At 39.7% G+C, this 16,383-nt stretch overlaps 1 protein-coding gene across 2 annotated transcripts in view; it reads right to left on the bottom strand.

Annotated features, from left to right (window-relative positions):
* The window catches only part of LOC306840212 (regulator of G-protein signaling 6-like), a 41,187-nt gene continuing 24,804 nt past the window's right edge, over window positions 1-16,383 (bottom strand). The window contains exons 3-17 of one of the 2 annotated variants that reach the window (XM_079369323.1): window positions 15,763-15,862; window positions 14,875-14,925; window positions 14,670-14,776; window positions 10,771-10,822; window positions 10,325-10,389; window positions 8,779-8,855; window positions 8,033-8,114; window positions 7,615-7,689; window positions 6,678-6,779; window positions 6,368-6,540; window positions 6,160-6,285; window positions 5,269-5,455; window positions 4,530-4,619; window positions 2,352-2,411; window positions 1-2,083 (exon numbers count right to left, since the gene is read on the bottom strand). In XM_079369323.1, coding sequence (XP_079225449.1) covers window positions 2,033-2,083; window positions 2,352-2,411; window positions 4,530-4,619; window positions 5,269-5,455; window positions 6,160-6,285; window positions 6,368-6,540; window positions 6,678-6,779; window positions 7,615-7,689; window positions 8,033-8,114; window positions 8,779-8,855; window positions 10,325-10,389; window positions 10,771-10,822; window positions 14,670-14,776; window positions 14,875-14,925; window positions 15,763-15,862 — 1,398 coding nt within the window. In that variant the 3' untranslated portion in view covers window positions 1-2,032. The remainder of the gene's footprint in view (window positions 2,084-2,351; window positions 2,412-4,529; window positions 4,620-5,268; window positions 5,456-6,159; window positions 6,286-6,367; window positions 6,541-6,677; window positions 6,780-7,614; window positions 7,690-8,032; window positions 8,115-8,778; window positions 8,856-10,324; window positions 10,390-10,770; window positions 10,823-14,669; window positions 14,777-14,874; window positions 14,926-15,762; window positions 15,863-16,383) is intronic. The other variant, XM_079369324.1, reaches the window with a different exon arrangement.

The raw sequence follows: 16,383 nt of genomic DNA, 5'->3' as shown, positions 1-16,383 counted from the left end.
TACACTGGACAGACAGGTTTTTATTTTTTGGTACCCATTATAGATAGCAGGTGCTTGAGTGTTTTGGTGTGCCAGTAGTTGTCCTGCTGATTGAGAAACTAAAAGCACAAAATGCCCTGAATATGTTACATGCATAGTAATGTGCTCATACCATAATAATAAAGTGTGCTCTTGGATAATGACATTTAGCCAATTTACATCTACAATGCACCCTGTACATAGTGTCATTGTGTTTGTGCTGAGAATTACATTTGGTACATCAACTCGAGTTAAGCATCTCTTTCTACTCAAGAGGTTATTTGTATTGATAACATTTATGATTAATATGACATGTACAGTGCATTGCAACAACTCTACTCAAAAATAATGGAGGATTCAACCATTCAGCAGAGTCACTATAGCAGTCACCGGCCTCCTGGGGGAGCTGTGAAACCACAAATCCTCACTACTTTCTGTTAAAAAAAAGTGTGGCGCACAGAGGCCTAAATGTTCAGTGTGTGGCATTCAAGACAGGGCAAGTATTGTTTCCTGGTTGTTTTTCAGTGATTTCATGTTCAATCATGGGGGAGTGATGTCCAGTTCAGATGTCCGTCTTTGGAGAGTGGTCCATTCTTCCTGTAAATGAACTCATATTATGGTCCATTAACATGCACCATTTCCCCCACAGTCAATTAAACACATGACGATTATTAGGTGGAGAGTCACAGAATACATTTTGCCAAGAAAAATATTAGCTTTTTTTTTGTTTTGTTTAAAGTAAAAAATGAAATATTAATGCAGTAAAAAACAAAACATGACTCATCAGAAAAAGGCAGCAGGCCTTTTCACATCTCTAAAATCAGAGAATAACAAGTTTTGACATCATGAATTGACCACAACTCAATATAATGTAATCCCTCTGTTGCTAGTCCTGTGGTTTAATCACCACTAGATGGACCCATGGCACTGGAAACTTGAAACCTACCCTACAGTGGGAGCCCAAAAGCATGACAATGCTCTTTCTGTAAAAACCATGTGTGTGATCTTTGTGTTGAAGCTTCGCAGTTCTTCCCACAGACTTTTCAAATACATGAATTCCAGTCTTTTGCAGTCTGAACATTTTGGAATTTGAGGCCTGGAAGTTGTGGAAGAATTGAATACCGGGTTTTAAACTGGATTAAATTCATCTTTGCACATAGTGTCATTACAAAGCACTGCTGCAGAAACAAAACATTAAACCTCAACAAAGACAGTTTGGCTGACGCATGCAGCGGAGCAGTGTGAAGCTACATTAAGCCCTTATGCCAGACATTGGAATGTAATGAAGCATGAAAATTATACCTTTATTTAAAAAAGAAGACACTGGGAAAAAAAAGAAACTCTATTGTCTTGATTTCTGGCAAAATATGACTTAAATAGGCAAGTGCTTTATAATGAACAGATATTAGAAATTTTAAATATATAAAAAGAGTTTGGATATATTTCTAAAAATACAATCCACATATGCTTTATTTATTGCTGGTTGCCTCCTGATTATAGAGTTTATGCAAAGGGTTATTGTTCTGTAGAAGTTTTGATGTGCAAGTTTTATTAAAGTGTATCTGACTTTAAACTGACCCCAGCTATTTGAAATGTAACCAATTGTAATCATTGCTTATGTTGCAGCAAATGTATCAAAGAATATTATTATAATACTATATAGATGCTTTTGACACACATACAAAAAAAAAAGAATGACATAAACTAGTCAGCTTAATTGACTTTTGCAGACTAAGAGACGGAACAAGGGGCAAGCCTTGTCTGTATGTGCTTATACTGTATGCTGCATGCCATGTGGTGTGTTGATTGAGGCTTCCTTTGTAATAATTGTCTTTTTCCTTTGTGGTTCTGTTTGGGACCAAATCAGGCCCAGTGCTGTACCAGTACTACCAGTAAATCAGCAATCTGAGAGCCTCCACAGCAGTCTTGTCCAGCCCAGCTCCACTGTCTGTGACCCTGTGCGGCGATGGACCCCACGGTAGTGTCCGGCTGTGGTTCTGCTGCACAGGAAGTGTCAGGATGATTGCATCAGGCCTGTCAGGCGCTTCCCAGTCAGTGACTTTCCCTAGAAGATCAATCAAAACACATTACTAGGCTTGGAAAATGAAAGACCTTTATAGATCAAACAAAATCTTAAAAAAAACAAGGTGATTTTTTAACCTAAAATTTTGGGTATTAGTTTATCCATTTATGTGACTAGCATGTTATGCACAAACACATCCTGTTACAGGTACAAAGGACCCTAATAGAGTGTAAAATGGTTAAAAAGCCACTGATAGTGAGCCAGCCAGTGTGGTTTGTGATATGAACAGCCCCAGCTCCAAATGACTTACCACACTGCGGGTGAACTTCTCCAGGGAGGTGCGGCGGCCCTGTTCAGTGTCTGCTGGCTGCTGTTTTGGGAGGGGGGGAAGCAGGGTGAGTGTTTGGGTCAGGTACGGGTGTAGCGAGGAGGTCAGGGGTGATGTGGTCAGTAGGGAAAAAAAGGGAGGCCAAGCATTGCAAAAAGTGAAGGCCATGGACAATGTGGGAGTTTTTTTTTTTTTTTTTCAAGAAAAAGGGAGCGGGGTCAGTGACAGGCCAGCAAGAGGAGCAGTGTTTGAACAGGAGAGGGCAGAGAGGCTAGCATGAACACAGGCAGCTATGATTATCTGAAATGCTTTATATGACATAGAAACAGCTACATTTAGATGTGTAAGTCGAATCTAAAGCATGAACAGCAAAATCCAACTTTCAGCATGTTGTTCTTCTTGAACCCAGCAGTTAGTCTGTGTTTGGCATATGATCTCATGTTTTTTTCATGCAGTTAATTTGACATTTTACATTATTTAGCTGTTTCTTTGCTCCTGCATCATGGACACAGCAGGCTTGGCTTTTGGGGCTCTGTTAGAAGTGTCATCAAAGCATCAAATCACTGATTGCCAGACCTTTTTAAGAGTTAATGAATGCTGCCAAATGACATTAAAGCTGCCCCCTTTTCTATCACATACATGTGCTCAGATTATCAGTGCAAGCTAAAAAAAAACAAATAAAAAAACCAAACAGAAATATGTCTGCTTTCCCCATGTGTATGACAACATTTCTTTTTGTATATTTCAAGTGTAAAAATATACATCCTATCATGAGAATTTAAACAGTAAGACATTTATATGTATGGTCCTTTATTTTGCTGGTAAAGGTCAGGCTAGTGTTAAGTAGCTTATAATAGTCATTCAATAGTTTATTATAAGTTGAATTGCTGCAAAGTTATTCAAACTGTGAAATAATATTAGGAAACAATTAAAGAATAGAAGCATTAATTAGTACAAAACGGAAGCTTTAAAATATAGACTTACTTTTGATGTCCTATTTTTTTTCTTTCTTTTAGCATGCTATTCTTTAATAAATTGTTGTGCTTTACTTAGGGCTTTTACCTTAACGCATTCATTCTTTTTTTAACGCAAATTACTCACGTGAATTTTCCTGGTCATTAGCAAATGAACAACGAGTCTCAATCACCTTAAATATCTTTTTTTTTTAATAATGTTAAATGATGTCTGTTACGCAGACTGAGCAGAGAGAGGGAGACCTGCACTCATAGAAAATAAAAAAGGAACTACTGACTGGGGTGATGCAGCGATATGTATATGTACAGGCCAATTGTCAGATCATGACACTTCATGTTCTTCATCAGTGAAAATTTGACAAAATGTGAAATGTGAAAAAGCAGCAGTGAAGAGCTCTATGCCATTAACACACAGATCCCCGTCTGTCTGTATTATCATTAACTCGCAGGTCACTTCCCCCGTCGAGTCATTTACAGCATGGGGAGACATAGTTCATGCTTTATGATGGGATGATCTGAATTAAAAAACCGTCACTGAGAGAAGACGGTGAACTTCTATGCCACACGGTAAGTCATGAATTTAAATGTACACTTTTGTGATCAAGTTAGGGTGTGTGTGGCTAAAACTGCACAAAAGGCAAACGTACTACTCCTGTGTCTACATCAACAATGCTGCATAACAGACGCTTCTGTATGGGTAGTGGTGTGTGCGATGAGCGAGAGGGGCTTAGGTCATTTTGCCTAAGCAGCAGAGGGTGGCTTGGGCCCCACTTGAAATCTAAAGTGTTACACCTTAAACAAAACAAAAACAGGGACGACTGTGGCACAGTGGCAGGGCTCGCGTAACCATGTATGGAGGCTATAGTCCTCACGTGGGCCGCCCAGGTTCGACTCCGGCTGAGGCTCTTTCCTGCATGTCATTCCCTCTCTCTCCCGATTTCCGTATCTATCCACTTTCACTCTATCTCTTAATAAAGGCAGAAAATGCCCCCCCCCCCAAAATTTTTTTTTTTAATAAAATCTAACTACAGAGAAGCATTCTAGCCAAAATTGGTCCCTGAGCTTTATTACTACATACAATAAATATGAACCTGAAATGTCACCTCAATCATAAAACACCACTAAATCAATATATTAATAGTGACAAAAGAAAGAGTTGATTTAGGGGTCAGTGAATGTGGCTCACCTTCTTCCTGGCTAACAGGAGGTCTTGGTAGATGTTGGATCGCAAAAAGCGTGCATAGCTGTCACTTTTCATTAGCTTGAATATGTGCTCCTGCAAGAGAAAGAAAAGCTCATGAGTGTGTGTTTGCCTGAAAGGAAAGGTAAAACTGTACGTGGAAGAATAGCAGAGGTCTGAAAGGTATAATTCAATGTATGTTTGTGTGACTCAGAGGCCGAGGCAAACTGTATGTGCTGATATGAACGGCTGAGCTGTGTTAGACAGAGCTGAGTGATGTCCTGCCAGAGAGAGGCGTTCCACGTCACCCATCACCAACCCAACTCTGATGCAGTGGAATCCATGCTGAGCCGAGCGGACAACCTATTCATGGCATTACTCGCCTCATTAGGCGCAGGCACAAACATACTCCATCATTCTTCTCTCCTCTCTCTGCTCCTCTGTGGCCTCTCATTCAAACTCTTCAGAAACATGAGTGGGGTGGAGGAGTTCTGTGTGTCTGTGGGCAAGTGGATGGGAGAGGAAAGAAACAGCTGCTGTATGTGTTTGTGTATAAACAGGGAAGTTTGTTCCATTATTCAGCTGTCTATGGAGCACTACAGACGTGATGTTTTTTTTTCTTTCGTGTATGGACACAGGTGTGTTCCTGGTGTTTCTTTAAGACTAGCAAAGCGTGTATTCATGCGTCTGTGAACATGTATGCATAATGTGAACCCAGCCATGAGAGAGAAACTTCACAGTCCACCTGAGCGTCCTCGTAGCTGTAGCGTCCGGGGTCTTTCAGGTTCTGGCTGGTCCGCTCGTAGCTGTGAGAGTCCAGGTTGATGGAGCTTGGCGCTCCCTCGGCAAGAAACTCCTGCCAGATTTCCTGAGCTCGGGATGACACGTCCTGAAGCGGCCGCCGCTTTAGATCCTGCACCGCTAACCAGAATCTGTAATGGCAGTGTAAGTAGTTTACTTAAAGTATCATAAACTTTAAGTTAGCATTACACTTGTAATTCTCATTATTAATTTTAATATTATATTTATACAAAAAATATATATATATTTGATGCAATAATTAGCTTTTTTAAAACCTTCAAAACCTATGGCTACGACATAAATGTGGCATAAGAGTATATTAAAAAAATACAATAACAATGTCACTGGTGGCCTAATGGTTCAGAGACTGCAGGACTCTGCACCGGCAGCCGGGTTCAAAACCGACCTTTGGCTACTTTCCTGCATTACATTCCCCACTCTCTCTGTCTGTGATTTCTGCTGTCTCTCCAATAAAGAAAATAATAATAAGAAAATAAATCTTAAAAGAAATAAAACAACAGTATGTTCTTCAAAAGACTTCAAAACGTTGCCTACTGTTTAAGCAGGAGATTTGTTTTTACTGCAAACGTCTTTGCCTGAATGCAAGCAATCAGATTACACCAAAACCACAAAATTGCAGGTGATAGGAACAAACGAAAAATAAACAGACAAAAAACAGTATGATGCTAAAAAAAAAAAAAAAATTGAGGGCACTGAAGTCTGTAGATATCCATTGTACCTCAACCTTAAAAGCAACCAGTGACATGAAAAAGCTTAGTTAGACATTGTTATTCTAAAATGGACTCTGGCAGTAGAGACACAATGTCAGCCTCACCGCAGGTTCTCTGAGCTGAACTCTGACTCCAGAAACTTCAGGAACTGGTCTCTCCCTGCTGGATCTTTCAGTGCGTCCTCCAGAGAAAATCCCCATTTCTTCACTCGCTGCTGGCTGGGGTCTCGACTGCATACAATAAAAACAGATTATAGAGGAATCAAAGATATAGTGACCAAAACTAGAGACATTCTTCAACATGTTGGCTCACCTTGCCTCCAGGTCCCAGAAAGACGTGTCGTCGCTGATCCAGGGGTTAGAGGCCTCTGTTGTTGACACAAAGGGGTCATATTCCATAAATTGCTCAGTGTAGCCCATCAGACTGTCTGCCACTTTGGAAACCTTCATGCAGTGTCTGTCCAGCTGGCTGTTCAAGAAGGTAATCTGATGAAGAGAAAGAGGAATGAGGAATCTAAATAAGGGAACAGCGTCACAGTCTGCGTCCCTGACTGTCGTTCTGATGGATGTGTGAGGCACACTGTGGTAATGGCCCCTGTGAATACTGTCACTCCCTCACTTACCTCCTTCTGAACGTCCTCTTTGGTGGTCTTCCTGGTGGGCTGGGAGCTGGTGTGGACTGGACTTGGCTGGCTCTGGCCGTCGTCTGGTACCCCATAAACCGACTGAATAAGAAAGTAGAGAAAGTCTAAACACAACAAAACTGCAAAACGTTTTTCGGACCCCCTCCAACAGAAAATTCACAAAACAATTCTGGTGAGGCATTCTCTCTCCTGATCCAATGATTTTGACACAGTTCATTTAATATATTATTTATTTAACTATTTAACACATAGTTCTGTTTTTTCCTTTTTTTACCGGAGAGAACAGGTCAAATCATTCTCGCCAGGACTTAAACAAATCTTCTTTTCCTCTGAGAGAGTTTTCATTTCACTCTGCATGGTAAACTCAAGCTTTATATAACACTAAGTTATGTAACATGACTGAAATGTTTTATTCTTACTTGTTCTCAGGGATTATTTTTATTTATGACAAAATAAATATTTCTTCTTGTTTTTTTAAAGTTGTTAATTTCGGTTTATTTACAAGACAGATGTCAGAAAACGTTTTAAAAAATATATATTTTAACAGATTTTTGTAAAAAAAAAAAAAAAAAAAAGATAAGATAAAACATATTTCAAACATATGTTTTATCAATAACCAAACAAGTTCATCATTTATTTGTATCTAATCCCATAGTTCATAAACAAATATATATATATAAAATTCTTTAAGATATTTACCCCCAAAATATTGATGTTATACATCAGGGGGTTGGATTTAGGTCCTACATTTTTGGCTAAAGCTCTGTGTGGTTGTGTGTGGGATGAGAAGTTTGTTTAAAAAAAATAAATAAATAAATATATATATATATATAAATACACGGTGGCAATGATAAATAACATTTTGTGAAGCTAGATGTCATGTATCTCACCAACTTGCTTCGTATCCTCTGCTCACCTTTTTTACCCTGTGTGGGTTTCTCTCTCTCCGGCACTTGCGGATGTCCATCTCTGTAGTGTTGACACAGCCTGGCTGTGGGAGGTGGCAGAAGACAGAGGGTTGTTTCTGTGTCAGATAACAGTGTTTCTACAGCTTGGATTGTCTATGTGTATCTTACAAACACAACACAATGCTGTTTCTGTTTTCAATCGGGCCACAGTCACAAAGAGCCGACATGCAAATCCAGAGATCTGATTCTATAAAGATTACCCAGGGGTCTTAGCTGAACAGTGTGTGTAACTGAAACTAATGTCAAGAGGCTTTGAATGCAACACTGTCTTTTTTTTCTTCTTTGATCATTTACATTTTATACAGTGCAAATATCTCTCTCTCTCTTCTTGTTTTTTCTTTTTTTATGGTTTCTTTGATAACTCACCACTGGACGATGAACATCCCAGAACGCCCTCTCCTGGCTGTCCAGAATCTTCCTCTCTGCCTTGTCCTTCTTCCTGTCGATCCTGTAAACACAAAGCACACTTTTCAGGTCAATCACAATAAGTCCAAGGCCATAAGATGTGCTTGTACATCTCTCATCTCTTCACCTCACCTGCCCATGTCTAGTTTTGCTGCTGGTGGGGCCGAGCTCTTACACAACAGACCTTTACTGATCCGTCTTTAAAAGGACATGTTTACTCTTGCAGATATAAGATGACTTCTTTTCTTTTCAGTATCATAAACCAGCAGTCACCAAAGAGTGGCATGACTTGATGACTGAAATATGTATAGACAATATCAGAAGCTTCTTCCTGACTGAGTGACGTGTTATTAGTGCTGCGATTACACACACAGACCACCAGATGGAAGTCTAACTAAAACACAGAAGTTTGCAGGAGTGTGTGTGAGTGCTTAATTTCACAGGGGTAGACTTGCTGGATTTAATGCATGCAACCCTCTGGTCAAAGCAGGCCATAAGCACAGCATTGTAAATGAGAAAAACTGGCACAGCACACAAAACATTACCTCTTCCTCTGGGAAATAACTCTCAAGTCATGCATGAAGCTAAAGGTTAGAAATATATAAATAGGAATGAATAAACCTAACTCTCTGTGCCCTGACAGCAGTGTGTGTCACGCTTATGTCAAGAGGTGGCATGTTGTAAATCACATTAACGTGTATACTCACTTGACTTGAGCCTCAGCTTGCATGAAGATAAATTCCCACTTCCTTGCAAAGGCCCTCTGCAGCCGGGCGAGGTTCTCCTGCAGGAACCAATCAGACGAGCCGTTAGTGGAGGAGGTTATTTGAATTCAAGGCCTTCAGATGATTACATTATCCATTCACTGTGATGGCGTGCCATGACTTTGGATTACTGTTGATGAGATGAAACGGCCTCTCAACAAAAGTGTCCTTGAACATTTGGTTAACCTCTGCTGCCAGACAATATTTTGACTTTCAAATAGAGACACTTTTTGTGTAACATGTTGTTGAAATCCATGTAATAATGTTAATGCAGATGGGAATTACATTATTCTGCTGAGATTTTAATAAAGAGATTGTCTCTATTCTAATGCACATGTGCAGTAAATCTGAAGCAGCCGGTTTGCTTATACATGCTGGAAACGGGATAGTATACCTCTATCCAAAGCTAACAGGATTTTCCCACTAGTTGACATCACCAGATAACATGTTGTGTCTAATGACTTTTTAAAAAAAATTAACGCTCAAAGAGCCTGAACATTGCTTCTTGATTAAGGTGCTGCTTATTGTTTTGGGGTTTTGCCCCATGAACCAAGACATATTGTTTCCAGTCTTAAGCTAAGCTAAATTGCTACTAGCAAATGCTTCAGGTTTACAGTATACATTTGAAATAGCAAACAAACATTCCCTGTCAATATGTTTTGTATATTAGTAACAATATTGGAAGCATGTGTTTTATATTACTCTGATTAAACTCTGATTAAAATGGATTCTGAAATGTTGAGACACCGACCCTGATTTACCAAAAAGGGGCATAATAACTACTATAATCCTGGACTTTCATCACAAACACACAAGTGCAGTGAGGGCAATTTGCATAATTAATTAAGATTTATTCAGAAAAAGGTAAAACATTTCAAGTTTGAAAGGTCAAAAATGTTAAAAAAAAAATTAAAGCTATGTAATATTAAGTGCATATTTAAAAAGCCTGACAGCCTGATCTGACATCTGTTAAAGACACATTCATTAAGAAGGAATAATTAAGAGTACAAACTACCAGGTTGTTTACAGTAAGAGCAATGAAGCCTGGAGGACTAAAGTGACCTGAATTATAGAGAAAGGAAGTGTACTGGACAATAGTTGCAGAGTAATTCAGAATATTGATGCTATTATATAACAGCAGGAGATCAGCACTGCAGTAATGCCACTCTTGAGACTGTATTGATCTGCTGATTCCAGGTAGGCTTATAGATGTTTATACATATTTTTGAGAAAGTCAAGGACCTCACTGTTTTTAGCCAAATGGTGCTGCTTACAATATTTGTCTTTGACAGCTTTTATAAAAAGTCACAATTTGATTGAGCTTTTTTGCTGCTAAAAGCCAATTTTGGCATTTGAAAGAAACAGAGGACTCTGATTCTGTTTCAGCTTGTTGTTGTTTTTTTAAGTATATATATTACGGCCCAAGCATGTGAAACCAAAAACTATAAGCTTCCTGGAAAAGGCTAAACCAAAATGACAATTTACTCACAGCCTCATAGTCAGCTAGCTCCAGCCTGGCTTTATTCTGCATGGTGCGCTTGCACAGGTAAATAGCTGGAGGAAGGAGGAGAAAAGAACGAAAGAGTGAGACATGAGGATATGATGGATGGGCTGTCTGCTTTGTAAATACAAAAAATAATATTTTAGCTGAGGTTGCAGCTACACAGAACTGGATCAGTGATCATACTGTATCAGTGACTGTCCCTTTATTTTGTTTGGATAGTCATGTCCCTCAGGATTTTCCGTAGTAGGTGTTCCTTAGGGCCAGATACATTACAGTGAATGGCCCAGTGGATCGATATTCAGTGAGTCAACAACAACAGATCAGCAGCATGAGCAGTCTTTCAGCTCTGACAGAAATGGCCCTGCCGAAGGCAAAATCGAGATCTTCTATGAAGAATGAGACAAAAAATTGAGAGATAGCACGTGACTCACCGTAGTCTGTGTTCTCAGGCTCCCAACAGTTTGAAGGCCAGAAGTACGGAGACTGATGAAAACAGAAAGGGAAGAAACAGACTCAGTTTTTGTTTATTTGCTCACAAGCATGAAACAATACAAGTCTTTATTATAAATGTTGGAATTTTATCCATTTTATTACCCATGCTCCCTTTGCACTTCGACACAAAGTAAAAAAAAAAAGACTCATTAATTCTGATGATGATTCATGACATCCGTTTGCTGTGCGTTGCTATCTGGGGAACATTAGTAGCTATATTCTCTCCATCCATATTTAATCGTCTTTTGCAAAATGATATTACCCATTCAGAGTTAATTCTAGAGTCCATTAATAATGAATCACTCACATCTATCATGCATTCTTAATATCGGAGCAGAATTAGAAGTTGGTGGTACTGAAACGCATTTTTCATGACAGTAATTAGTGACCAATTACAAAGGGCTTGGCTGATGTTGAGGAACATCATTTTTTTAATGTGATGAACAAAATGGCTATCATATTCTCATTCAATATGATTACTGTTTTTTCATAGTGAGATTGCAGATGTGCAAATGTGCTGCAAACAACAAAAGAGGGTTCTCTTCTGCCAAAATAGAAGCTATTTTTGGACTAGCAAAGAAACATCCCCTTGTCAATAATCCTTTCATTTCAAATACACCGTGGACTCCTTTTAAATGTTGTAATGACGTGGGCCTGTTGCATCACAGCGACATCAGAGGGAATATTTTTAGCCCCTCGCAGAATGAATAAGTGTGACACATGGTGCCTTTCCTGCGCATGCACAGTAATGGCTTTTAATCCTGAGCAATAGAGGTGAGGATAAATGCATTCAGAAGTAGATATGGTAGTGGTCGGGGGAGCAGAATGGGTAACAGAGAAAAGTGCAGAACCAGCATGTGAGCGGCTCAGTGCTTCCCATGGCTGGCTTGCTGGAATGAGATGCTAATGGGTCAGTCACAGTAATGAGTCAGAGCAGAGCCCGTAGATGTCAGAAGGACCTGTCAAAGTTCATGCTGGATCAGATGGAGCAAGAAAACAACACCCTACTGACAGGCTGCACGAATTGCCTATAGGCCCACATTGTGTGGCCCACATTCTGCTCTGACACAGCAGGGATGAACACTCTCGACCTTGGTGGGGTGAGTAATACTCTTAGAACGGATTGCTCTAATTAGTATGATGCAATACACATATCCTTCCATCATCTTATTGTTCTATGTCATAGTCTGTATGAAAGAGAGAAAGGGCAGCAACATAGATCCAAAGAAGTGAAGCAAAAAAAAAAGTAGAAGTGACCCGAGCTGACTGTCTGCAGTACTAATGGTAAGTCTTACCTCCACTATGTTAACAGTTGGGGCTTGGGGTCAAGGGACTGTATATAACAATTAAAATGTATTAATCATGTTTTTTAGCCCATATACAAGGGCTTCAGAGCAACATTTTAGGGAAACATCTGCATTCTTTAGGCCAAGAAAAAAAGAGTCTAAGGCCAGAAGGCCCCCTGAGTTTTCTATCTATCTATCTATCTATCTATCTATCTATCTATCTATCTATCTATCTATCTATCTATCTATCTATCTATCTATCTATCTATCTATCTATCTATCTATCTATCTATCTATCTATCTATCTATCTATCTATCTATCTATATCATGTGGTATATACTGTATGCCACAGTGATTTTACCCTCTGGTTGAGTGGTCAGGCTGTATAGGTCATCAATGTTCAACTTAGTCATTTAAGATCATATGCCAGAAAGTTCACGGTTTAAGATCTGCTCACTCTCTCAGGACATGACTTAAACATTAAGAGACAAGGAGCCAGTGTGGTTCAGAGCTTCATTTGTTTATTCTAAATTATTTTCAAAAAGAAAATTGTAAGAATATATATATATATATAAATGTTAAAAACTTGTAAAAATAACAACAAAGATTAGACCAAAAAAGACACTGTACAACAAAAGGCAGAGATACATACAAATAACACAATAGGTGCTCAACAGAAACAAAATACAAAAAGTCTGCACAGTAGATACAGTAATGCTCCTGGTGATGTTCATTACTTATAAGTAACGTCCCCAAGCATCGCTTTAGACAATATGTCACATGTGGTGGACATTAACATTCACAGGAGCATCATGTCTTGATGTGTTTTTCATTAAATTTTAAAGGGGCTTTTCTAAAATGTTCAGGGTTTTTATTTCATATTCTCCAGAAAAAAAGCAGCTTGGGACAACTACCCGGTTTCCAGTTCCCAAATGCCCATGTTGCCAGATGGTATAGTGGCGATATGCAGAATAACAAATAAATAGTACTCTTGGTTGTCTGCCCCTGGGTGTTGGCCGTCATGGAGTGCAAAAATATTGTTCCAAGTCTGCTGAGCCAAACGCAGAATGCAGCTCGATACTATAGCTCCATGTGGGCTGTCCTGCTGAGGCAGCCTGTTGCTTCTTGATGTCAGCGCTAGTTTTCAAGATCACTTGGTATGATTCAGCAGTAGTGGCCGGTCCATGACACTGGCTGACACATGTTTGTTAGAATTGGTATACAAATTATCATTATGTGGAGCATTTCATTCCTCTCCTCCTGGGACGGCTGTCATGACTGTGCGTGAAAATTGAGCAACAAGCATTGTGTCGATAACCTACATTGAAAAAAAATGAGTGTTTATTTATTTAAATCAACATCATATTATGACAAATATATGACTAATTAGTATCTTTCTCGTCCTCTCCCACTTGCACTCGCCCTTCCCCCTCTTGAGTCAGTGCTCTTCACCATAGAGCTGCAAGTTCCTCAAAGCTGGATTCCTGAGAAGAGAAAAAACATTTTTCACATTTCTATAATTTGATTGTGCTAACGTTCATATTTGAGGCACTCTGACTGACTAACAAGGAAAGAAACAAAGGTAAGCTGTAAAGATACTACAAGGTTAGGTTGTCACTGTCTCAACTTAATGCAAGACCAATTTAGTACAATTACCTAACCTAAAAGTGAGAAAAAAAACTGCAGTGTTACACTATGCTCTGAAGCAGTGCAGCTGTTATTGTTTTATAGACGCAACTTTACCCAAGCTGTAGTGGTAAGACATTAGTGAGTTTACTGTAGACATGCCTCTGTAAAAGCGAGTTATTGCTAAAGCTGGTTAGCTGCCACTAGCTAATGCAGTTAGCAGCCACTGTATCATGCAAAGACGATGACTTGGTTCAATGCTGTAATAGGTAGCTTTATAAATCACAAATAAAAACAGTTGTAAAACTGTAGTTTTTTCATCATCTCCTATGTATCAAAATGTACTTTTTGTGTTGTGTCAGCAATCCAGAGAAAAATATGTTGTTTTTTCAAACAATAAAGTTTAACTTCACTTACCTCCTCTGTAGACATGATGCCGGTAAATCAAATTTAGTTTCCTGTTTGTCGTGGCTGATGGTCAGGATGATCGTTTGGATTGTGTTAGTGCACCAGGGAGAGCGAGCGACCGGTGTCACGATCAACACTGTATGTCAGTGATGATAGTTACACATGGGGCATTTAAGTTAAAATACATGTCAAATATTTTTCACACATAGTTTTTGTCACCGTGGTTCATTTTTATCATGATGATTTATGTCCAAGAGAAATACAATTTAATTAGCCATCTGATGTGAAAAAGAGGATGTATCTTGAATGATGCTCTGTTGTCAAACGTGGCTCCTGCAGTGTTCTTTACTCGAAAACATCAATAAAGTCACTAAACTCTCCATAACTAGAATCTGTTCTGCTGTGGACAATGCCAACCTGAAGGATCTTTGTTGTTTATCAGTCTATGCTCTATATTCAAGGGCATCCTAACATTGAGTATATCAACAGCTCCCCCATGGGGGAGTTTCTTTTGTACCTGAAAGCGATAAAGAGTCCCGTCATCTTTAAGAGTAAGGACATGGTCGGAAATGGGGAAGATGTAGCCGTGAGCGGCTATTAGACTCCCGAGGTGGATGGCTTCAGCTGTGGACATGAGAGAAGGAACACAGACAGATTGAAACTGCATTGTTCTGCAATTCCTTGCCTTTCTCCTTTGAACATGAATGTAATGAGAGACATACCTGGATCCTCAACGGAAAGGTTTTTCATCAACCACTGAACAATGTCTGCCCCTGTGATTCAAAGAAGGTCATTGGTTACTTAGAAGTGTCAGAGAGTTTCATGTCTACAGTAGTTTCAACAAAAGCTGAAATCTAGAAACACAATTGAGCCTTGAGGGAGTCTCTGTCTGTTCAGAACCGTGGGTCAAATTTGTCAGAGGCCGAGAAGGTTTCACAAAATTAGGCTTGCAGCTTTTCAATTGCTCTCCCTGCTCCTGGACAGCACAATATTTTTCACAGCCTGTGTTTTTGGCAGAGGCTGCAGAGAGAGATCGCAAGGCCATCTGGCCTGAGGGAGCCATGCGAAGAAGTGACTCCAAAATAACCTCTGGGGGAGCATGGACGACCCCCTCGTCCAACACTTGTGACTCATCCACACACAGACACATGAAGGCCTAACAGTGTGTACTCAGACAGAGAAGAAGAAAAGTCTTTTTTTTTTCTTTTTTTTTATTGCAGTGAGACAAGGTTAGCTTCACACCGCAGGCCGTATTCTCAGCACTAAGGTCTTATCGGCAAAGACATCACTGGCCTCAAACCGCAGTAGCTGCAATTTAAATGAGCCCAAAAGGTCATATTTGCTTTACTGATGCTGTCTCGCAGAGTGAGGCACTAAACACTCAAAAACACGTACACACAATAATCAACACATCAAGTATAGCAAACCCTTGTAAAGGGACAATCACACAAGCAACTGCTTTATAAGCAAAGGGGTCAACAGTCAGTATATAGCAGCCACATATACGTAGACACTCACACACACACACACACACACACACACACACACACACACACACACACACACACACACGCACACGCACACGCCCACCTACAAACTCACATGCTTACCTGATACCACACTGGGGATCTTGGAGAGGAAGCTTTTGACAGTCCGGATGGACACACCCCCCGCTTTCTCATCTTGTATTCGTGTTACAATGTCTTCAATCTGAGTGGAGGACAGACAGAAAATAGGTAACATTTACAAGCAATCTACATCTGAAGAGATGGTAAATTAACAGCACATGCTGATGCTTTACATTTTTCAATGGTGGCTTCCACTTTCTGAAGCTCTTTTCGCCCTCCAGTCCAACGCGCAAGACAACAAGATAATCTCAAAATTCTCCTGGTTTATCTTTAAGAGTCAATAAATGAATTTACAACCTAAAGGACATCACAGAAGAGACATCCTGTAAATGCACTGGATGAAGCTCAGATCCCGCTAGGCTACAGAACGGCTAAGATCAAAGGCATAATACATCAACTAGCAGACTAAAACTAATGTATGTAAAGAAGCTGCACATTAGGCTTATTTACTCCACAACCTCAATAGCTTAAGTAAGAAGCTTTCTTGCCAACTGAAAAGAGCTGTCACAGCTATTCGCTCAGAGACAGAGATAAACATCACACCTCCGACTCATTCAGAGCTCTACACATCAAACAATTGCAACCTAAAATTAGGCCCGGCAC

This window comes from Symphodus melops (genome assembly GCF_947650265.1).
Source record: "Symphodus melops genome assembly, chromosome: 19".
Classification (NCBI taxonomy): domain Eukaryota; kingdom Metazoa; phylum Chordata; class Actinopteri; order Labriformes; family Labridae; genus Symphodus; species Symphodus melops.
Note: the sequence above shows the minus strand (reverse complement) of the source record. Positions and strands in the feature narration are given on the sequence as shown.